Source organism: Oryzias latipes, chromosome 18 (genome assembly GCF_002234675.1).
Source record: "Oryzias latipes chromosome 18, ASM223467v1".
NCBI classification, from domain to species: Eukaryota; Metazoa; Chordata; class Actinopteri; order Beloniformes; family Adrianichthyidae; genus Oryzias; species Oryzias latipes.
In genome coordinates this window covers 21,791,999-21,816,206 of record NC_019876.2, presented here as the reverse complement: position 1 = coordinate 21,816,206, position 24,208 = coordinate 21,791,999, and the positions used below count along the sequence as shown (strand labels likewise).

At 41.8% G+C, this 24,208-nt stretch overlaps 2 protein-coding genes across 4 annotated transcripts in view; one reads left to right on the top strand and one right to left on the bottom strand.

Annotated features, from left to right (window-relative positions):
* The window catches only part of LOC101169566 (rho GTPase-activating protein 6), a 43,659-nt gene extending 37,858 nt beyond the window's left edge, over positions 1-5,801 (top strand). For both annotated transcript variants that reach the window (XM_004079984.4, XM_011487665.3), the window contains exons 11-12: positions 65-282; positions 3,539-5,801. In XM_004079984.4, the coding sequence (XP_004080032.2) occupies positions 65-282; positions 3,539-3,861 (541 nt within the window). In that variant the 3' untranslated portion in view covers positions 3,862-5,801. The remainder of the gene's footprint in view (positions 1-64; positions 283-3,538) is intronic.
* An 886-nt stretch (positions 5,802-6,687) lies between these two features.
* LOC101161758 (ubiquitin carboxyl-terminal hydrolase 12) lies at positions 6,688-22,913 on the bottom strand. Of its 2 annotated transcripts, XM_023966008.1 has the most exons (10): positions 22,725-22,913; positions 20,222-20,302; positions 20,061-20,144; positions 19,281-19,410; positions 17,695-17,969; positions 14,480-14,556; positions 12,120-12,203; positions 10,961-11,158; positions 8,055-8,133; positions 6,688-7,744 (listed from the first exon to the last, which is right to left on the bottom strand). In XM_023966008.1, exons 1-10 carry the CDS (start codon positions 22,770-22,772, stop codon positions 7,643-7,645), a joined length of 1,158 nt encoding a protein of 385 aa, XP_023821776.1. In that variant the 5' UTR covers positions 22,773-22,913; the 3' UTR covers positions 6,688-7,642. The 2 variants fall into 2 exon arrangements, with proteins under 2 accessions (XP_023821776.1, XP_023821777.1); XM_023966009.1 differs by lacking the exon at positions 14,480-14,556 and having other exon boundaries at positions 12,120-12,238.
* Positions 22,914-24,208: the final 1,295 nt, after the last annotated feature.

The following is a 24,208-nucleotide window of genomic DNA, read 5'->3' as shown; positions in this document are numbered from 1 at the left end:
CCAAGGCCCATCCACTGTCTAGAAGCATTTAGCTGCACGTCTGAACCTCTTTCTTCCTCCGCAGTGGAAGTCACCTGACCATAGATCCCGACAGCGGGTCGGAGGGGCGCCGGGACACCGGAGTGTCCTTGGATTCTTTGGGATTGTCCAGCCAGAGTCAGTCGCCCCTGGAGCCGCCTTCACCGCTATTTCCACCAGATGGAAGAGGAGGGGAGAGCAGCCTGAGCAGCGAGGTGTTCCTCAACGTCCTGAAGCTGAACCAGAACAGAAAGGCCCGATACGGTACACTGACCCCCCCCCCCCCCCTTTAAAATCACCACACGCACACATTTGCAATTTAGACCAAAGGAAGCAAAAACAAAGAAAAGAAGGAAATGTAGAGAAGTGGGGGCATGAAATTGTATAAAATGGGATGATAATGAGCACTGAGATGTTAATCAAAGGAAGGAATTTAAAAGAACAACATTAAAACAATCCGAGATCAGAAAAAAACATTTTTCCATCATTCTCTTGATTTTCCAGCCTTGACTTTTTTTTTTTTTGACTTTTTGATTTTCCAGCTGAGACTTTCGAAAACCTTCCTGTCGGCTCCATTTTCACGTTTTCAACTGAACATAACTAAACATTAACTAAAAATAAACGTGTGACTCTATCAACTCCTGGTTTTATTCTGCTGGCCATCTAAAGCAGTGGTCTGCAGCCTTTTTCAGGCCATGGACCTGTTAACGTCAGACAATATTTTCAAGGACCGGTCTGAACGGGCTGAAATTTGTGTTTCATATTTTGAAGCTTCCGCTCTCTGAAGAAGTTGTTTTTCAAATTAAGATGCTACTACAAGAAATTTGGTTTAAAAAATCTGAAAACATTAGAAGATTTCTTTCTTTTTACCGATGACAAAGATTCGATGAAAAAATGTTATTGATTTGTAGAAGTTGTTTTTGATTTGTAAATAATTCAACAAAAGCAACATTACAGTTTCTTTTATAGAACACCGTATAACACTGAGAACTCAACCCAGTCTCAGATCATCTTTAAGGACAAAAAGATTTATCATCTTTTGTTTTTACATAAATCCTGATTCCTACCAGATCCCTGCCTATAATTCTTCCTTGCTTTATATGATTGAATCTTCATTTTCTGTAAAAGGTTTGTGGCTGGTTTAAACTTCGTGATGAATATTTTTCCTTTAACCTCGAGGTGGATGCTAACAAACACCTGGACCCTAACCTCTGCCACATGGAAGGTGTGACGGATAAATAAAGCAAAATAAAATGACACATCCGTCGTAAAACTGGTATTTTCTAAATATAATAATTAACGCGAATCCATCAACTTCATTATCTGCATGTGTGAAACATTTGAAAGTCAGTCATTGCATATATATGCAGAGCAGCTTCTGATACATGAGAACATCTGTCTCAAAAAATCCATATTTGGAGGTAAACTCCTTGTTTTGTCTGTAAACAGCAGCTTAATGTTCCTTTGAAGTAAAAGGCTCCTCTTCGGTTTCCTCACTGACTCTTTCATTCCAAGGAAACCTTCCAAAAATGTTTTATTGCTTGTTTTTCATTAGCCTTTGAGCTTTAAGCTAACAACTTTGTGGTAGAAGCAGCTGCTTAAAGTCATGTGACGCGTCAAGACAGACAGATGTGGTGAACAGAATCTGGTCGTTTTTCCAAAACAGAACATCAGTCAGTATCAGAACAAATAAATAAATAAATAAAACAAAAATAGTTAGCGTATGATTTTTTCCCCCTGTCTGCGACCCGGCACCAAGTGGCCCATGGACTGTTACCGGTCCCCAGCTCAGGGGTTTGGGACCGCTGTTCTAAAGTGCTTTTTTTAAGAATGCAAAGATGCTCCGAAATGTAGCAGATAAGAACGCTCTGGATCCCAGTGGATCACATGCTTTGTCTTCTTGATGCTGGACAACTTCAGTGAAGTCCAGATTTCTCCTGCAAAACGAAAACACCTGAATTAAAGCGGAGGTTCCTCCATCATCCTGATTTTTCAACTAATAATTAATGAGGCCACTGCACCATCTAGTGGCAGCAGATGGAACTGTCATGAACCGATCGGAGATCAAATCACAGTCACCTTTTCCTCATGTCTATTCGTTTATCTCTGAGATCTACTTTCCTGATCAAAATCTTAAGACCAGTTTAGAAAATGCAAGAATTTGCATTTCTGGCAGCTGGACCTTAATAAGGTTTCTATGTAAAACTTCAAAATGCAAACAGAAGAGACGGAAGAGAACAAATATTTTGAATTGCCAATTTTTTGAAAACAGCAATTCACGAGTGAAGGACTGTTCATAAGCTGATCAAAAGTTGAAGACCGCAGCCTTTAAAAGCCAGAATTTTTACCAATATTTGCATTCAACTGCAAATTGCAACTCTAATAAGTAATCGTGCTGTAAAGGTCTCTAAATGGCAAAGGCAAAAAGCTAAATTTCTTTGAATGATGGCTTCCATGGCTTCCAACATTACTAGCATGACAAAGAGATCCCACCTGAAATGTTTTCTATATGACACAGTGACTTTTCCTTCAATGGATTAATGAAGCTTCGGGCTGTGCTGGGTCGTCAAACCACACCGGTCTATGTGGAGATATTGCAGGAAGCATCCCTCATGACTGAACGCTCGTCTCTGTGGTGATGACTGAGTTTTCTGTGCTGCAGTTCACATGACCCACCTGACAAAGGGCTTTTTCCAGGATAATAATCTCACTCTTTTTGGACCATGCTGCATGTTCTCCTGATCTAAATCCAACTGAGAACATTTGGGGATGGATGGTGTGGGAAATTTACACAAATGGACATCAGTTCCAGACAGTGGATGTGCTTCATGAAGCCACCTTCACTTTTTGGCACAACCTTCCCTAAAACCTTTTAGAAACACCCACAGCAAATCCAACAAGAATGGTTGAGCTACTTGTTACTTTTGTTTGAACCCTTCAACTTCTGTTTTGTTTATCAGGATTATTTTGTGGAATGGTCCTAAACTTTTGATCATCCCATTTCAGTTCAATTGTTTTATTTAAATTGTCTGCTGAAACGTTTGGCCCCCTGTTCTCATTTCTTATTTTTACATTTTGAAGCTCTACTTTGAACCTTGGCAAGCGGCTGGATGGCTAAGTTCATCTCAGTTGGCTGCGTGCAGGACTGCTGCGTGGGAAATCAGGGTGAAAATTCCCAGGGGTTGACAAGAGCTTCATCCAGTGTGGCTCCTTGAGCAAGACCCCAAGACTGGGTCCCACTGTACGAGTCCCCAGCCTGCATAAAATACAGGGTCGTGTCAGGAAGGGCATCCGGCGTAAAAACTCTTCCAAATGCGTGAATCTGCGTAAGCTGATTTGCTGTGGTGATCCCTGTGCACTTAGAACCTTGTTAATATCTAGCCGTGCAACATGCAAATTCAATGCAATTTCCCTAATTCATTTAAAGATATTGATCAGGGGTCTACAAAAATATATTTTAGTGGGTGTCAAACTGCACATTTGAACCCCCCTCCCTCCGTTTCTTTTCCTTACCCCACAGGTGAAGTTCCTCCTGGAAAATCCATCCGCCACATGCGTCAGTTCCACTCTCACCACAACCTGCTGAGCCTGTCGCCGTCCTCCCCCTCCTCTGCCTCCTTCTCTAGGCTCCATAGTCAGGACAGTGACTCCCAGGACCGGCGGGGCGTGCTGGGATCTTTCAACCTGGGTGGTGGCAGGGGGAGCTGCTCCAGCCTGAGCAGCTCATCTGAGAGCAGCGTTTGGGTCAGACAGACCCCCCAGGGGGAGAGCAAGCCAGCTCCTGCAGCAAACTTCTGGGACTTCTTCACAGGGAAAGGCTCTGGCTCTGAGACTGTGGTGTGATGTGGGTGGGGCAGAGTGGGGGCTCCAGGAAGACGGGTGTGCTCCATAGTATGCATTCACACTAGGAGAGGCCTGAATTCCCAGCTTCAGGTGGCAGGAGCTGGATGCTCCCACGTCTTTGGCAGCTCACTAAGGCACTAAGGTGAAGCAAAGGAACGCAGGACAGTGATGTTTACCGCTCCAGTGAAAATCATCAGTGATGAAGCTGAGGGTCCTCATCCTCATCATCAGAGACCGCCATCATGATCCTGTAAATTCAGCACGTTGGCCTGCAGAAATGAGACTTCCTCTTCATCACAGCAGGATGAGGAGCACTGTGGACCTTCAGCACCACAGCCGGTCAGAGTGTCCAGGATTCTCCCGCTGCTTTAGTCCGAGCTAACCAGAACTCAAACTGGCTTAAACGTATCGAGGATCTGGGTCACAGAAAGGGAAGAGAAGAAAGCTGAACACTGTTTGTGTCCTTCTGCTCTAGCAGTCAACTAAGCAAATGTGCACATCCATGATGATGATGAGGAGGAAGATTTATTTGCTATAAGGGTCAAAAACAGCAATTTTCAACAGGTAACCAGGCAAAAGCAAAAACCAAGTGACTTCCAACAAGAAGAACGTTTTACACATTTATTAAAATGTACTTAAGCTTTTGATTGAAGCCAGTATACCCCCCCCCCCCCTCTAAAAGACTGGGACAGAGGCTGGTTCTGCTGACAGAATACATTTGAGTTTGACATCAAAAGATGAAAATCAGAGACTTTCAAGCCAGCTTTAAATCAAGGCTGTATCTTATCTGGTGAAAAGGTGTTTGATCGGTCAAAGTCATCAAATAGATCTGCTCTGCCAAAGCTCTTGTAAAACGTTGTGACGTCAGCACCCCCTCCTCCAAACGTCGTTTGGCGTGCTCTGGCGGGCTGACATCTGTAACTTGAGAAACATGAAGATTTTGTTTTGCTTTTTTCAGGTTCCATTGCGTTTGATTGAAGTTTCTGGAACTTTTCTGCCATCATATAACATCATCAGCGAATGTTACTGAAGAAGCCCATACCATTATATTACCTCCACCTTGTCACAGATGAGTCTTTATATTTGAGCACATCCCTTGCATTTTTCCTTCAAACTCTGGCTGCATCTTTTTAGACCAGCTGAAGGCTTTTTTTGCTTTTTTGATCAGCCTGATAGAGAAGAATCGATGGAGGACAAATGGAAAGAAAATTAAGCTTCAGATTGCATTTCTGAGTAATTCTTTATTTCAATCATTGTGAATCAGGAGCAGATGTTGGAAAAAGAGCTTATTTGCGAAGTAGAAAATATATTAAGCAGGTCACAAGCTCCATGCTCCGAGCTCTCAGCAACTGGGAGGGGGAAAGGGGTGGAGTTGCTCCACGCTAACAGACATCTCAGGCAAATTTCAAATAAAATCCTGCTGCTCTGCAGAAACTATGTCCTAGAAAACGATGCAGGTTTTACTTTTTATTATTATCTGACCCGCATCAGCCAGATAAGTGCTGTCAGGGTAACGTTACAGGGGGGAAGCTTGTGGAATTGGACCAAGCACACAGGTTTCTGACTTCCTGACTGCCGTGTTAGGAAGTCTCATTTACAATAATAACTTTCTGATGATGATGGCGATGAAGGATGGAGGACCTGAACTTCCTGTTTTTGTGTGTGATGTGATGCTGGACGTGTCTTCAGACTCATTCTCCTCCATGTTGGCAGAAACCAGACTCTGTGAGGCTGGGGGGCCTCTGTAACTGAATGCTCGCACCCCTCCAGCATGAACTCTGTAAGTGTACAGCGTGTTTGTACCACAGATGTTGAAAATGATGATTCAGCAGATTTTTATCAACAGATTTGGGTTCACCTGTTTTGAAGGTGTGACCTTGATATCACTTTTTCACAGGTGATTATTGTAAAAATAAAAATCTAACTTTCTTGTTATATCACTTCTAAGCGTTGCTGCTCTTCAGCATGGGGGGGGGGGGGGGGGGCTCTGCAGCAGGTTGCACAGAACAAATGTGTAGGTGCCGACTGACTCTGCAGCATAAACCAAAAGAACTGGGAACATCAGCAGAATGATCCACTTCTGAGCCAAAGTGTCCCAGAGTATTCATGCCAGCAGCCTCACACTTTCCCAACTGAACCTTTTGACCGGGACTTAACCTGGTGGATCAGAGAAACTCTTGTGCTATCCTAGGCACTTTAACATTGGGAGTTGGGTCATCTAGACCCACTAGACAGTGCGCTGAACCTTTTTTCTTCAATGATTTGTGATCCTCACTGGTGTCCATGGATTACATGAAATCTTTCCATCTTTATCCACCTTTGTCATGGTAGGAAGAACACGTCAATGTAAGGGTGGGGTCATCTAAGATAGCACAAGGGTTAACCAAAAAAAGCCTTTCACATCTATTTCCCAATCAAATACATTTTTATTAAAATTACGTTTGTGTGACGTTCATGACAATAGGGAAATAGAAGTTATAAAAATCTGCAAAACCTGATCCTCACTGTTGAACTGTGAGTGTTGAGGTGGAAAACGCATGCTCGCTCGGTCTGTGGGGAATTTTTATCAGCTGGAAGGAAAACTTCCGAACATTAGTCTGGCGTTTTTTTTTTTTTTTAATGAGGAAGACTTAAACAGAGTGAATACAAATACTTATTATTTTCCAAACTTCCTGGTTTCAGAATGATGAATCCCCAGGAGGTTAACCCTTGTGCTATCCTAGCCACTTTAACATTGGGAGTTGGGTCATCTAGACCCACTAGACAGTGCTCTGAACTTTTTTTCTTCAATGATTTGTGATCTTCACTGGTGTCCAATTGATTACAAGAAATCCTCTCCACTTTGTCATTGTAGGGATAACACGTCAATGTAAGGGTGGGGTCATCTGGACCCCATAGGATAGCACAAGGGTTAAAACTTTTATGCTCCTCTGTTTCTGGTCCATCACCTGGTTTATCTGAACCTGGGGACAGATGACAGCTCAGCTCTGAAACATTCATTAAAGTCTAAAATAAATATGCACAAACATCTCCTCAAACTTTTCATTGGCTGCTTCTCTCCTACAATAAATGTCCAGGCTGCTCCTGATAGAAACACAGAAGATGTGCGTCCTTCGAGGGTTCAAGAGTTTCTTCCTCTGATTTAGAATTTTGGGGTCAGGGGTTTCTTTAATAGTCAAGAGTTTCTTCTAAGTTCAGACGTTGCTTCTTTGGAGTTCTAGAGGCAGAGTTTCTTCTTCTAAAGGTAAAACTTTTCTTTAGAGGTTCCAAATATTTCTTCCAGATTTGGATTTTTTCCTGGAATAACCCTTCATGGGTTCATAAATTTCGTCCTTTGGGCTCAGGATTTTCTTATGGATACTTCATAAACACCTGTGTGCTAACGCCACATTATCATGTAGAATTACTGTGCGGTGCTCGTGTGTGAGCTGTGAAGGTTGCACACAGCCTCTCCCGCTGTCAGACCTCAGCTGATGGTTTGATCCCATGAAGCTGGAACAATCAGCAGCATCTCAGTGAGCTTTCACCTGGCAGTCTCTGGAGACGCCGCGGTCATCGTGGCAGCGTGTCTGCTCCTCAGTCTGATGAACCTCTCACAACGGCACGGTGTTGACACAGTCAGGTGATTGTGGACTCATCCAACTGCCACAAACCTGCACCTGGCTTTGCTTGTCTGAGCAGTGCTCAGCTGAAAAGCTTTACCCACAGGGTAGTACAGCCGGGGCTTCCCTAAGCCCCTCCCCTATCTTAAAGGGTCGTGGGTGGGGTCACCACAGCTTTGTCAGTCTCTGGATTGGTAGAAAAGAATGTAGCCAGACTCTGAGTTCTTGGAGATGTCAGACGTGAGCCCGTAGAACTCCTCGATGGCCTGAGCATCGATCTTCTGCAGGAGAAAAACCACAGTTGAATTGTCCTGCTCCTCACTGTTCTCTTCTGGTCATTAATGTTTTAACTGTCAGAATTTGTCTGCTTGCTGTTGGAACATGTTCATCCTAATCCAAACAAACACCACCTATGCATCAACGCTACCAACAAGAAAACACCACAAATGTATAAAAACTACCAACAAGTTAACACCGCTCCGCCTCTCTCAGCAACTTTAGACAATCCAACCAAACGAAACATGAAGAACTCAACTAAGCCAAAGTGAGCTGACTGCACTCTTCAATTACAGATTGGAGATCATAGTTTACCTCCACGATGTCATCGTCGAACAGCAGCCAGAAGCCGTGACTCTTCACAATGGTAATGTAGTGTCCACGGTTAGGACCACTGCACAACAAGAAGAAAAAAAAAGATGCTTCATAACCACATAACAAATGTGGGTTTATTGCACATGCCATAAAAATATCTCATCATTAAAATCAAATGAATCTCCAATAAACCACACGTTAAAAAAAGGGAAACTAGGAGTGTTTCTGAACATAAAACACCTGAGCGGCATCTTGTTCCTACAGAAGTTTCACATTTGTCTTGACAGGAAATGTTCTCCTTCCCAAACTTGAACGAGCGCAGACTCTGGACTGGCTCTCAATTTCTGATCACAGGTTTGATTCCTGCTCTTCCGCCATAGAATTATCTTTGGGAATAGGGAAAACGCTGAGCCACCAATTACTCCAAGTGACCTGGTTAGGAGCAGTCGTTGCAGCCTTCCTCCATCAGCGTACCAATGGGACTACAGCTGTAAAGGGCTTTGGGTCTTGAAGAAAGTTGCACACTTTAACCCTTTGCATGGCACTCATCTGTAATGTATGCAGAAAACCGTTCACCTCTGATGTCACATGTCCCGCAGCACATGTGACATCAGAGTGTTTGAGGAACGTGTGTGAAGGTCCAGAGTTTGCTCCTTGGAAGCATCTTTCTTCATTTTAAAATCAAACTGAGAAGACGGGCAAGAGGTTCTACGAGCCAGCATTCAGAATCTGAACCCAACTGAGAACTTATCCATAGCTCAGAGGTACAGCGGATGTTCTCTGTTCTTCAAAGGAGGTGGACTGTAGAAATAAGGTGATCGTCAAGACAGAGAAACATCTTCACTTCCTGTTTGTAGATAGTTTTAAAATTGAATCAACCCAAATTCACAACCAAATGAAGAGAGACTCATCAAAGACTTGACACTCAAACTTCAGGACTTGTGTTTTTTCTTCTTCTTAATTTTTGCCTTAAGGACAATTTTGTTAGATCTAACAAAGAAGGTCTGTTTGCTGTTCTATTGTGTTACATTTGTGGTAACACAAAAAAAATACAAACAAAAAAATTGGTGTATTGTGTCCTTGTTGGTTCTTTTGAAGACATTTTGAGCCATAAAATGTTCCTTTCAACTATGAAACTGGATATTTGATTTGGCACATGACTGCAAAGCTGAAATCATGTCAAAACAAGGCAGAGGGCGACCAGAGGTCTATCTCACCTGTGTCCATTTCTATGTATTTCCAAACACTCTGAGGCCATCGGTAAGAATGACCTTTGACAGAATGACTGGTGCTGTCCAACAAAGTGCACAAAAGTAACCATGGAGAACTACGGAGAACCATAAAGCTATGTTTACAGCGAGCATTTGACGCACGGTCTTGAACCCCTTACAGGCAGCTTCATTAAGCCCATGGTGTTCACACTGGACAGGCAGGGAGGGGTCATGTCTTCATTTTATTCTTCTACTGTTTGCTAGGCTAGCACATATCTGTTGCCTACAGGTGATAGAGGTCTGGTGCGAAATGTCAAAGCGGTGCAAATCTGGTGAATCTTGCTCCAGGCTTTTTCTTTCACAGCTCTATTCCAATATATAAAAGTCTTGGCGTCATAAAATTCCAGACAAGTCCCTGATTGGTTAAAGTTCGACCTGGTTTAACTTTCAACCCACATTCGATGGCAAGCATTTTGTACTTGGAGCCCTAAAACAGTCTCAGAAACGTGACCACTTGGACAAACAGGTGTTGCTGTTTTTGACTGTTTGAATGCAAGATTTTTTTACATGGATGCCCGAAATGCGCATTTACGCAGGTTTATGTAAACTTTTCATTTGAAAAGTGTGCTGTGAACGTAGCTTTAGACTCTCAAACGGACATTAGGATGACGTTTGTCACCAGGACAAATAAGAAAAGACTGAAGTGAGCCTTTTCCTTAAGGCCCGTACACACGGGACGAATTTTCGCCAGGCGTTATTCGCCAGCGTTTTTCGCCACGTTTTTTGTGTTCACACCCAGGCGATTTTCGCTGACGATGAGCCGAGTGAACATGCAATTTCATTCCCTGACATTAGATGGCGCTTAATGTAAACAGAAATACTCCTGTACACAATGTGGCGCTTCCCAACTTTACGATTCTTAAAGTCGCTTTTCACTCAGAAGAAGAGAGCAAGTATTTACGCGCTTGTCAGAATCATACAAAGAAAACATGAATATTTCAAGCACCAGTAGTTCCAACTGCTTGCTTGGTTCGGGGATGTTTTAGAATGTCCGTCATTATTTCTTCGCGGCTGTATAGATGCAACTCGGCGTCTATCTTCTTCGCTGGTATGTGTGCTCAGCAAGGCAGTTTTGTGTTTGAGCGCCCCCAAGTTGTGTTTTACTGTAACTTCAGAAGCTCCAAACACGTGTGCAAAAGCGCCATTCTCATTGGTCGAATAGATTTCGACGCGACAAACCAAAAAAGCGAACCCGAGGCGTTTTTTAAAAAGTGACGCTTTGACGCGTGGCGTTTTTTCGCGTCGGTGTGCACACTCACATTGGTGCCCTTTGTTTAGTCACGAGGCGTTAAACCTCGGCGAAAATCGCGTGCGAAATTCGTCCTGGTGTGAACAGGCCTTTAAGATGGACCAATCTGAAGATGTTTGGAGCAGAACTAAATGAGTTGTGTTCGCTGACACCCAAACACTCATGAGGTGATGACCAACACAGAAGTAGAGGCTGAGGATTTTGGCCTCTTTTTTTGCAGCTGCAGGACGGGGACTCAGCAGATACCAAGCTGACCAAAATCTGTCTTGCTGAGCTCAGTTTAAAGGCCAGAATTCCGTATCTCATAGGTCCAAGAACTTGCTTCCAGCAGTGACCTGTCCTCGAAAACTTTACTGTTCAAACATGTTGAGGAGACACCAACCCACCTGCCGCAGTGCACCACCACAGCCACCAGGTCATACATGCGCTCTGGGTTGGTGGCATCCCCGGATGTGTTGAAGAGGCGGAGCTCCAGCGGGAAGACAACGCGATAGGACAGTTTGGTGTAGCGATGCAGCTGGTCCATGTACTTGAAGCGCTTCAGGTGGAGAGCAAGGATCATGGGAAGCTTCTTCACCCTCATCCTGAGAAGAACAGAGTTTTTTTTTTTTTCTTAAAAAAGACAGAACCTGCACTGAGTGAGGCCACAGATGAACAACAGGAAAAAAGATGCTGATGTATCCTGAACAGCTTGTGAGCTCACACCGCAGCTGACAGCAGTTCCTGACACAAAGCTGTTTTCTGGTTTCAATCGGAAAAAGTAGCAAGGAGCAGCAACAAGAATTTCTCCAGACATCCTCTGTTGCTTCCCTTCATTTAAATTCTAACAGCTAAAGAGAAATCTCAAACTAAAACATTTAACAATTTCAAAACAAAGAATGGAAATTTGTTGCATTTCTTTCAAACAAACCAGATTATATTTTACCTGTTCTCCTGGATTTGGCCTCTTCTATTTAGATGGTTCCAAAGATCAGCTCCATCAAACCTGTTTTTCCAGTTATGAATCTTTATGGAAATGGGAAAACAGACTTTGTCCTTTTTCCACATATCTGAATATTTTGAATTTAAACTGTTCAATTGAGCTTTAATCATAGCCTGCAGCAAAATCAGGCCATATTTCAGTTGGAATTTGATGGATCTGTGACATTCTGAAAAGCCTTTAGAGTTAAATACATCAGCATTGTATAAATGCTTTAAAGGGCTCTTCTCCGGATGTGATCTTTGACAGTACAGGTATTGAGCTTTTGATTATATATATTTTTTCCTTTTAAACTGTTATACTTGGAACAACTATAAGTGCAATACTTTCCTCACTCTTGATTTTGATTGGCTCTGTGTCTGAGTATTTGTCCCTGCTATCAATATCCTGTCATTTATTGCATCAGGTAATATAATTTTTGTTTCGCTTTGTATTTAATCAAAAATTCCATAACAGGATTTCTTGAAAACATAAAAACTCCTGATACGAGCAAAAATAATATATTCAAACAATTTGGATGAAAAACATAATCATGGAGAATAAAAAAAGTTTCCAATCACACAGACCTTTTCTGGGCCTCCTGCTTGCTGCGGCACTGCTCACAGTAGTACTTGCACTCGCTGCACAGCGTCTCGGTGTTGCTGAAGCCTCTGTCCCACACAAACAGACCTCCTTCAGCACACAGCTTTGAATGCAAGGGCATGGAGTTACATTCCTTTTATTAGGATTTTGCTGTTTTAACTTGATGCTCGAACATGTCAACATGTTTTGTGCTGTAAAAAAATTGCAGGTGCAGAATAATGTTGTGCTTTTGCCATAATTAGTAGCAATTAGTATATAAGTAAAAGAATGACATCAGTCAACTGTTTAGTCGTCATAAAAGCGAACTGAACTACAAAAGGAACTACAACATGTCGCCAAACGAGGCGACATGAAGATCATAACTACCAAACAGTTTGGTAGAAGCCGAAGTCTGCAACTCTTCTGTTTAATATATTTTCACAAAATGGTCAATCCTCCTGTAGTCATGTCCGAGCGTGTGTTCATCACAGTGACGTCATGACAAAATTTTTGACAAAAAAACAACCAAAAGATTCATTTGAGTCCATCAGTCTGACAGTTTGTTTGGCTGCAGACATGAGAACCATGCTGGTAGGTGAATCAGTTCAGAGCAATATTCCTGTTAAAGACCAACTCCAATGAAAATGGTGTTTTCTGGGATCTTAACATGTTCTTGTGGCATTTTTCTGATGATGGAGGACATACACTATGTATTAGCAAAAGTATTGGCTCATCCATCCAGATGGTCAGAATCAGATGTCCTAATCACTTGGCCTGGCCACAGATGTATCAAAACAAGCACTCAGGCATGCAGACTGTTTTTACAAACATTTGTGAAAGAATGTTCCACTCTCAGGACTCAGGGAATTCCAGTGTAGAACTGTCTTAGGATGCCACCTGTGCAGCAAATCCAGAGGTGAAATGTCCTCGAAGAGTTTGAGAACAACAGCAACCACTGGACTCTAGAGCAGTGGAGACACGTTCTGTGGAGGGATGAATCACACTTTTCCATCTGCCAATCTGATAGGGGAGTCTGGGTTTGGGGGTTGCAGGAGAACAGTACATTTCAGACTGCATTGTGGTAAAAGTGAAACTTGGTGGAGGAGGAATTATGGTGTGGGGTTGATTTTCAGGATTTGGGTTTAACCCCTTAGTCCCAGTGAAAGGAACTCTGAATGTTTGAGGATACCAAAGCATTTTGGACAATTCCATGCTTCTAACCTTGTGGGAACATTTTGGAGCGGGCCCTTCCTCTTCCAACATGACTGTACACCAGTGCACAAAGAGAGGTCCATAAAGACATGGATGACAGAGTCTGGTTTGGATGAAGTTGACCGGCCTGCACAGAGTCCTGATCTGAACCAGATAGAACACCTTTGGGATGAATTAGAACGGAGCGGCCACCAACATGAGTGTGTGACCTCACCAATGAGTTTTAGGAAGAATGGTCCAAAATTCCTAAAAAACACTCCTCAACCTTGTGGACAGCTTTCCCAGAAGAGCTGAAGCTGTAATAGCTGCAAAAGGTGGACTGACATCATATTGAACTCTATGGATTAGGATTGGGATGGCACTTCACTTCATATGTGAGTCAAGGCAGGTGAGCCAATACTTTTGGTAATATAGTATATATAAAGAAAATTTGGATTAACATTGCATTTCCCCCGCTCCATTCTGATGTATCCACTTGTAGACAAATAGATCCATGAACGTCTTTGTTTTCCTTGTCTTAACTGGTACCTGGATGAAATCTGCACAGCTAAATGGCTCCAGTATCGCTCGTCATTTTTGTTACACCACTATCGTTAGGTTGGGGTTGTAAACAAGTGGTAGAACGCGTAAATAGAGAGCTCTCAGCAACGAGGACGGGAAGGGGGGCGGGGTTGCTCTGCAGCAACAGTCCCACCCACCCATAAATTTCGAATAACTCCTGCCACTCTACAGAAACTATGATCTAGAAAACTACACAGTTTTTTGGGGGGGGTTTCTAGCTAAAACTACATTTTAATGATTAAAAGACCACTGGGAAAGCTTTGACAATCAATCGAAAGATGATTGGAGTGGGTCTGTAATGGTTGATGTTGACTTTGTGGATGTTGATCTGTATGTCTTTGCATCTGTACAAAAAAAACACGTGTGTGTTTGCGTGTGATTATGAGGACCTAAAACAAATATTTTTGAAAGACAAAAAATATTTTCAAAAATGTGACAACTATTTTTACAGACACAAAAGGGTCACTGTTATTTCAAAAGCACAACTTTTTGTTTTGAACACGCAATTTTTCTAAAGATTCAAAACCTATTTAGACGTGTGGAGATCAAATTACAACTGCAAAATACTTCTGAAAGGAAAAGGTGAGCGTACCTGAGGCAGTGGGTGATGGACGTGTTCTGCTCCACATCTACAGACAGATCCAGGAAGTCCTCATCCTTACTGCTTACCTGGATCACATCACAGAAAAACAGGAGAACCCACTCTTTCATATTTGATCTTTTAGCCCCAGTTGTTTCAAATACTGAGTTTAAGACGTCAACAAAAATCACCTGCAAACAAAAAGGGAGTGACAAAGGAAGGAGGAGGAAGACTTCCTCATTGAAAGAGTCTTCAGCTTATCAGCTGTTGTAGAAATGTTTTTCCTTCTACGCTAATGCACCATGGCTTCATGCTGACTGTGTGGAAAAGATTTACCCGGGCGACAAAAATAACGATGGCAGGTGTGAGAGAGCATTCAAGCTACAGAATTAGATGAGAGGAACAAAATCTGGGAGGAGCAGCAGCTTCGGTTGCAGCGCTTTTTGTTGGTGGAGAGACGTGAAGAGCCCTGCTGTGACGATTTCCACCGCCACCTCACTCTATGACCTGACCTCAGCAGCACACAAACATCAATGCATCAATCTGTCAACAATTGCTGCATGAATGAGGCGGCTCCGCCTAAAACGCGTACCGTCATGTGATCAGCATCTGTTCTTGTGTAAAAAATAAAAAACACCTGGAAATTTAGATCTGGACCAGCAGTCTGCAACCTGAGGCCCCGGAGCCACATGCGGCTCCTTTAGCCATTCATTGTGGCTCTTTGGCTTTAAAGGAAAAATGCTAACAATGTCAATTAATATTGAGTTGGTTCAATTAAGCACATAGTCTAATCTATGCTGCACAACACTGTCTAAATGTTCAGAGGCAAAGTTCTTGAAGTACTGCGCGCCCAGGGGGGGGCGCGCAGTACTATCGGTTTTAGGCACAGTTAATACGGGCAATTGCCCGGGGTGAAAAAGGGGGGCTGCGGTGACAGCGGCTCAGTGCTTGGAAAAAAATTGGCGCCACTGTTGGTTTACTGTTATATCACAGAGTTTGTAACAGCCAGAAACCTGTAAACTGCCGTCCCTGCAGCTGCTCCTGTTTCCTGTCACAGTGTGTGGGAAGGAGAGGGGAGGGGTAGTGGGCTCAGGCCACGCATGCAGAGCGCTGCCTCTGTTGCACAACACCAAGATCCTCGCGTGCCTTTAGATGACTCAGCGCATGCTAATGATGTCATTCTCTATGAACTATTGTAGACATTTTGATGACGTGTCTTTATTTTCCATAAATGTTTTCTTTGTCTGCCTGTCGTTTAGTTGGTGTCAGTATTTGACAGAAAGACAGCAGGGAATGCAGGAAAACAGCTGCACTTTATGAGATCATAAATAAACAATCCATCATTTAGAGGAAAAAAATCAGCACAATGTTTTATACCTATTTCTTTAAACATAAAACGTTAAATATATTGGTGCTGCTGTGTTAATGTTTCAGATCAATTTACATTTAGCAGTACTTATTTATTGAATTATTCTTCTCAGCATCAAATGGTTCAGTTGTTAAAAATGTTTATAGTTTAAATAAGGACTGACAGATTTTTTTATTTCAGGCACTTTAAGCTGCTTTTCTATTTTAGACTATAACAGAGTTTCTGTGGCAAAATAAAGTTAATATTTGTTGAAAGTGGATTAATATTGATTTTTTTCTTTAGTTAATGTTAAAAGATAAAATTTTAGGTATACTTACACAATTTTTATAGATGCTAATCTAAAATATTGTCACTGCGGCGACTGTTTGTGTGGGGGGTGGGGGGATGGGGGCGTGAAACATTTTTCTTTTTCCTAGGGGGGCCTTGCAAAAAATAATTGAGAAGCTGTGTTAAATTAACTTTTTGAATTCTTGAGTGTGTTATAATGTGCACCGACTACAAAAACAAAGAGTCGCTAAGAGGCTGATGCTGATGACGCGCTCAAAAACCATGAAGCATAACGAAGTTCGTATTTTGAACTCTATAATAGTGGGAAAAAAAGGTAGTTAAATTCACTTATTATATCGTGATCAAAAAGAGAAAAAAAGCAAAGAATCAAGAAAAAACACAAAAACGAAAAAGCGGTCAACAAAAAATACGCCAACCCAGCTAACCCCCCATTCCATCTTACACGGGGAAAACCCACAGGTGAGGTAAAAATCGCTTAATTTCTCCGCCAACATACATGTGACCCACCAGGTGATTAACTAATCAATAACCGCCAATAATATTATAATCAAAACACAAACAAAAATAATATTCATTCACCATAATATAGACCAGTTAATTCATGGCACCTACATAATGCTCAATTCTCACAAAAAGAAAGCCCAAAGCAATATTTTGATCTATTCATGCATTTCTGACTATTCCTCTAAAAAACAATGAGTGAATTCTCACGCTGTGGCATAGACCAGTGAGGAACAGCCTCTTCCAGGAAGAGTCTGCTCTGCCAGCACTGCCCCCAGGCAAACACACACCCACTTAGTGGTGTGTGTGCTGGTGGTTATCGGCTTCAAACAGCTTAAACTTAAATGAATAAATAGAGATGAGCCTTTTTTCAAACCTTTTCTTCTATAGAACCATCCTGGCTGAGTAATGGTCTACATTTGAAGTATTTCTACAAGTCATTGCTGGAAATTCAGGACCAATTCATGTTGTCCTCCGTTGACAAGGTCTATAGGGGTTTTGTTTTTCTTGCCCACTCTGTCAAAGGTACCAGATGCTGGTTCAATGACTGTGGTGCTACTGTGCTCGACTAACCTGTACCTATAGAAAGTCAATGACCTGTTGTCAAAGAGAAAGTTGGGGAAACAACAGATCCGACAATAAGGAGGACATGGTGGGGCACTCGTCTGGGGCGGTGAAGACGATTTCATGTAATCCATGGACACCAGTGAAGATCACATGTAATTGAAGAAAAGAGGTTCAGCGCACTGTCTAGTGGGGTCCAGGTGACCCCACTCCCAGTGTTTAAGTGGCTTGGACAGCACAAGGGTTAATATTGACCAAGGCTCAAAGCTGTAACCTCCTACAATGACTCTAAAGATCTGACTTAGTATCGCTTCTGGTTTCCCCTCTAGAAGTAATGGAGTGTTTCAAATGAAGTAGAATGAAGCGCCCATTCACACATCTCCCTGGTTTTTCAGGGAATGTAGTCTTTGGTCTCCTGGACGTTCCAATGAGCAGATAGCTTAGGACCGGTGTGAGAATCCATACTTTTGAGGTGAATCTCAAGCAGCAGGAGCTCCACACTTACAGCTTCACAGTTGAGGCAGCGCGTCTCATTGGTCAGTGTTCCTTGGAAAATCTCATGGACCCAGGTCTGTTGAATCTCCTTCCCTCCTCCTCCTCCTCCTCCTCCTCCCCCTCCTCCTCCTCCTCCTCCAACACCTCCTCCTCCTCCATTCTGAAGCAGTTTTCCGTTCTGCTGCCGCTCATGGTTCTTCTCCTCCTGGAGCAGGTCTGCGATGGTGTTAAGGAGGTAGTTGAGGAACTCGTGCGCATCCTGCTGCATGTAGTTGTCAAACAGTTCTGCATAGGAGAGACATCATTTAGAAGACAGTGTTTGCCAAAAAACGTCATTCTTGACCAAAAACATATACAATCGTCAGAGCAAACGCCTACCCCTGCACACCTGCATATCTGCTGATGCGTCTGTGCACACACAAACATCTGTCAGAAACTGGGATAAGTTCAGGTTGGACTTTTGGGAAGATCAGCAGATAGTCTGAGGTTATGGTGTGTATTGGCAAGAATCTGGCGATACGATACGTATCCTGATATGCGCCCCATGATCTAATATCCCGATATTGGACTGGAACACATTTTCTTGCTTTTTTTTAAAAAAAATATGACTTAGAAAAAACAACCTGTATTTCAAAATGTCTTCCACTGTAGTAAAATGGTCAAATTCAGTTTATTTTATGATCACAAGCTCAAGAACTGCAACTGTATATCATATAGATACCATAAGTTGCTTTCACCCAAAAAAATTCATAATGCTTTTATTTTGGTAACTTAAAATATATAAATGGAACAGTCAACATTGTCTGATTTCCACAACAAAATATTTTTCAGTATAAGAAAAAAAATGGAATGAATGTGCCTTAACCAATAAGATTCTAAAAGTATGATTGAGGAAACAAAGAGCTGTTTATTTTAAATATTGCTTAATATAGCTTCTCTAGTACTTTTAAACGATTCAGGAGCCTGAATAATACTTGAAAAATAAAGGGGGGGGGGGGGGGGCACTAATTCTTTCCAGAAACAGTAAAGTGTGATCATGAGGCAGCATGACAGGGTCAAGGAGAGCGCTTTAATGTGGCAAAAATGCTTTGTATACATATCAGTCCGCTCTGCACCGCTGCAGCCACGCTTTCTCACACACACAGGAAGTAAACCAGTAACGGTCATCTCCATTACGTTGGCCTTTTTTTAGAGCGTTGTACAAACCACTCTGATCGATCTGGTCGCTAAACTAAAATCCATTGCTGTGAGGTTCTGCAGAACTTTGGCCTGCTTTGCCGATAGCATTTTGGCTGATGCTACGTGCAGCTGCAGTGCTTCACTCGTTCTTACAAGCTGCTTCACTGACATCTTGCTGTAGGTTTGGTGCGGTGTAGAGCTGCTTAAATAGGCTTATTGTGCTCTGCTGACAACTAGCGACAGAGGTTTAAGTGAAAAACAAGAGTCAGACACTGAAGGACGCTCATAATTAAATAAATATCATCCTGACAGCAATTTGAATCAATGCAAGTATCGCCAAATGAACTATCGCGATATATTGCCAAAACAATTTTTTACAACACTCCTACTTTCTAACACTGCAGACTGGAACTGTACCGTTTTCTTTTCTCAGCCGTGAGATAAACTTCTTCGGAGGAATGACTCCCACTTTCTTCTTCTGTGTTGCAATGCTGTTAAAAAGGTCAGCCAGACAGGTGAGGAGGGACTCCTTCCTCCGAGGCTGCACCTGGAGAGTGAAAAATAAAGTCTTGTGGTCTGTACGGCTCGAGCGAGCTGGACCGGGCCAGCGGACAAATGGCTTTGTCGAGCCCTGTGTTTTGTCTAATAACTAGACAAAACACAGTAAAACAGCTAAACAACTAAACACATTTGGTCAAAAACCCACACTTAAACCCAAATCCGTCCAGACAGCCAAAGGGTATGGTATCCCACAATCCCTTGCGGTGCCAATCTAACAGCAGCACCAAAGTTACACCTACTTAAACCCACCTACTGAACTCAGAAAACATATTTATCTTAACTGAAACAAATAATTAAGTTAGATCAAAGTAAAAAAGTTTATTTTTCCAACATCCATATGTGGTCTTATCATCCTCTCACGGTGGAAAAAGTATTATCTGAGCTTCTTCATCCACTAAATCATCTTCAAATGGACACGCCATGCTGCTTCACCTCTCTGAAAACAAACCAACCTTCAACTAAACCTGCTCCAGACCAGGTTATGTTCAGAGCATGAGTTGCTATGGCAACTTGACATACCCTGAAACATACCTCCATTTTTGGAACCGAAAGCTGAGGTTATCTGCTTCCTTAGCCTCAAACTTACCGTGGTAACTCACATAACCTGCCTTTTGGAATACCTCCCAGGGGTCTCACCTTGTAGGCCAGCACCTTGTCCCGGAACGGCCGGCAGAAGTAGAGCGCCTGCAGCACCGAGTTACAGTAGCAGGTGTTTCCAAACTGCAGAGGGCAAAACAGAGAGAACCCGTGAAGTCATGTATGTCACACCATCACACATGGAGCAGCAAACTACTCACGTTCACCAGTCCAAAGTAGTGCTCATTTACGGGGAACTGCTCATGTCCAATCTCCTTCTCCAAGGCAGAGGCATTGGTGCCCTGAAGACAAGCAGAACCACTGAACTGCCATTTCACGGGACAAACAGAGACTGGAAAACCAGAGAAGACCTCAGACGCCGCTAAAGACCAGCAGATTTAAAAAACACACCAGGAATCTGTTTTTTCTGCAGAAAACTGACAAATATTTGTTTCACTCAAAGATAAACACAAACTTTAAATATGTTTAACCCCTTAGTATTTGCTCTGTTCATTTATCTCTCATGCTTGATATCAATCTCTTTAGTTAAAAGACCAGCTTCTTTTTTACAGATAATATTTTGATTCTATTACACAAAAATTAAACCTGAAACTGTCCAAAAAAACTAAATTCTGACAGGTAACACTGTCTAATCTTTATCACCAAATTTCACAAAAGTGTTTAACACTCAACAGTAAATGAGAGTTATCACAAAACAGGGATCTCCTTCCTTCTTTACAGTATGTGCTTGTTTCGTTTTTCTCCTATTATACAGACAATCCCAAAACGACACAATGAAGTTTCCCAGTTATTGTTATTTTGAAATATCGCTCAGTTCTTCAAGAGTTTCTTTGGCGTCTTATGTCACTTAGGACAAAGCAGTCTCAAAGATTTTGTGACTGAGTGTAAATAATATAAATATTGGGTGTATATGGTGGTGGTTTGAACTAAGGGTGATGTTTTTGTGTATATATCTGTGTATATTTCAAAATATAAATAACTGGGAAACTACATTGTGTCGTGTTGGGGTTGTCTGTATAAATAGAGAAAAAGAAACAAGCAAATACTCTAAAGACAGTAGGAGAGCCCTGTTTATTTTTTTGGAATGTCTCTCATTTAATGTTGAGTGTTACATATGCTGGCCAGTATGGGGACTTCTTTGCAATATAGTGGATTTGTTGTTTGTTTTTTGGACATATCGCCTTATTTAAAATGGCGACTCCACGGGACAAAAGTATTAATGAAATGTCACCAGCCATGATTTCACCAAATACCATGTCTGCTTTAGATCCACATTTCAGTGCTGGACCTTTTGTTACGCTTCGATCTAATTCAGCTGGAGAAGTATCATCTTTATTATGTTCTCTGTATTTCCAGAATGATGATGAGTTGTCTGTGCATGATGATGATGATGATGAGTTAAATTCCATTGCACTGTATGCGCGTGTGATCCGAATTGTAGATGTGTATAATGACAATAAAGGCCTTCTATTCTATTCTAAATGACGAGGAGGAAAGGGTTGTTAATGAAGAAGTTCACATTGCATTATCTAATCAAGTGGGGACCAACAAAACTTTCCTGAAAAAGATGCAATGACTGCCGCTTCTGGGATGGATTAATGCACAACGGAGGTTTCTCTGGACTCATCGTTGGGGTGTGCAACAAAACTTTCTGTCATGCCCTTTGATCAGAAAGTCATACGTTAACCGACTCAACTGAACCGGTAAGAAGCCGTTGTCTATCGGAACGCAGACGGAGCATCACAGGCCCAAAATCTTTTTAGACTGCTTTAAGAAACTCTTAAAGAACTGAGTGTAAATAGTATAAATACTGCGTGTGATGGCTTGAACTTAGGGTGATGTTTTGTATATATCTGTGTATATTTCAAAATAAAAATAACTGGGAAACTTCATTGTGTCGTGTCTGTATAAATAGAGAAAAAGAAACAAGCACATACAGTAGAGAAGGTAGGAGATCCCTGTTTATTTTTTTGTAACTGAGATCCAACTATTTTTATATTTTATGCCAAAAGATCAAACATGTTGAAACTAAATAAATATGTATAAGTTCACAAACAAAGCAAAGACAAGGTCAAAACTATGTGAAAATTGTTCAAAAAGCCAGGCAAAGCTTAACTACCGTAAATGATTTACAAAGTTCCAAGGATTTATTCCAAGGGGGGTCCACAATTAGGAGTCATAAGTCTTATTCTTTGTTTTAAACCAAACATTTTAAAGCTAAAAAACTTTTTGAATCCTTCACATTGAATAAAAACAATGCAAACCGATGATGAAACTTTCATTCCTGCGTCTGTGTCACAGTTGATGTGATTGCCAAACTTTAAATCAGAAAAAAGAACATCATCATTCAAGGTTTCTTCAGGAAGAACATCCAACACAGGGGGGGGGGGTCCAAACTATTTTCAAAGAGGGCCAGATTTGGTGAGGTGGTCCTGTGGTTTGTCCCGTAAGGGTTCCTCTTCCCACACATTTGTCATTGTCCACTCGTCTCAATCACTCTGAGCGGTGACACAGATGCGCGTGTTCTTGTGTCGCAGACAAATGAAAAAATTCAAAGAAAACTCCCAGACCTCCAACTTTCTGACAGGTTAGCAGCAGGCTAACGGGGCTTCCTAACTCCGACCGGACTCCCTGTCCAGACCATGATCGGGTCGCCCCGCCATGAACACCCGCCGCACACCCAGCCGCGTCCGGCCTCCTTACCATGGTACAAACCAATGCGATCTTCCGGACAGTCATCAGTACTTCCATCCGTGAGCCGCCATGATGGACCGATCCCCGATGGTGAAATGAGCAAAGCCGCTGCGGCTGTAGAGTTTCCCTTTCACCAATAACCCAGATGCTCTGCGGCCGCCGCCCCGTCTGTCAGCGCCGTCCACAAAAACCACCGGAAACGCATGAACACAACTTCCGCCTAAACATACACGCCCTTGTTTTGTATAATTTTTAAACTTTTGTTTGTTTTGAATTATGAAAAATACGAAAACGACAAAAAAAAATTTTTTTTTACATTTTTTACATAGTTAAAAATATTTCTATTAATTGATGCATTTTTGTTGTCATTTTCTGTTTTTTTATGGAAGCCTTTCTGTTGCATAATTAAAAATAAATGTCAATACCAGAAAACGCTGTGACACATTCAATTCAATTCAATTTTATTTGTATAGCCCAAATTCATAACAACAGTAGTCTGGATGGGCTTCGTATCGGTAATTAAAAAAGTGAAACATAAAATCAAAAGGATCATAAAAAAATAGAGTTCAATAGAAAATACTAAAATTAACTAACAAGCTGATTAAGCTAAACTGGCATCCCTGCCCTTACACCCCCCTTCGCGGTATATAATTAATTAATTAATAATTATATTAATTAAAGTAATAATGCAAAGAGGGGATTGCATTTTCGTTTTCACACCCCCCTTGCAAAAAAAATCCTGCTCACTACAGCTGCAAAACACTTGTGACCGTAGTAGCTTTAACCTGAACACCCAAGCCTGTTTTTATCACAGCTATAACCTACCTGGTGTCTCTCAACCATTTACAGAAACCTTTCTTCATTCACACCACATCTTTGTCCCTCTTGCATATTCTGTTTTTAGCCCCAGATTGGTTTTTCTTTTGCCTTTCCATTTAAAGTGCGCTGTCATCAGATGATCACACAATTCAAATAAAAACAATCAGATGCGTGCCCCTCGTTCCACCACGTTCGATTCAGATAAGAAGTAATGAGATGTATACATTTAAACAATAAAAGTGCTGTGTGGGTGTTTAGATAGCTTCAGGAGGGGTGGATGGGACGTTTTATTATGTGCCTTTATGTCTGTGTGCGTTTTTGTGTGTTAGGGGGGTGTTTTTTACGTGGCCGCATACCCCTATGAAATTAGGCAGTTGCGCCTCTGCCAAGCACCAATCATTAATCATATGTTTTTCCTCACTGCACTTTGCAAAAAGTAAAAATATTCATTTTTATTTACCAAACGTCTTTAAACAAACGTTGTCGATATGCTAAAACGTCCTAATAAGACGTGTCTGCATTACTTTAGCGAGAAAAAGTCATTTAAAAGTAGATTGAAATGATCAGTTATAGCATTTTATCAACACAGTGTGTCCTCAAACTTATGCATCTTCCATCACATCTGCTATGTGACTGTTATTGTTGTTTGAGGTGCTGTTTTTTAGGTGAGAGTT

Excerpts from the sequence above, each read along its gene's own strand:
- LOC101161758 (XM_023966008.1), bottom strand. The coding sequence starts at position 22,772 with ATGGAAGTACTGATGACTGTCCGGAAGATCGCATTGGTTTGTACCATG. Across the intron at positions 14,557-17,694 it reads GCTGCCTCAACTGTGAAGCT|GTAAGCAGTAAGGATGAGGA; the intron begins GTAAGTGTGGAG and ends GATGTGATCCAG. Across the intron at positions 11,159-12,119 it reads AAGCAGGAGGCCCAGAAAAG|GATGAGGGTGAAGAAGCTTC; the intron begins GTCTGTGTGATT and ends TGTTCTTCTCAG.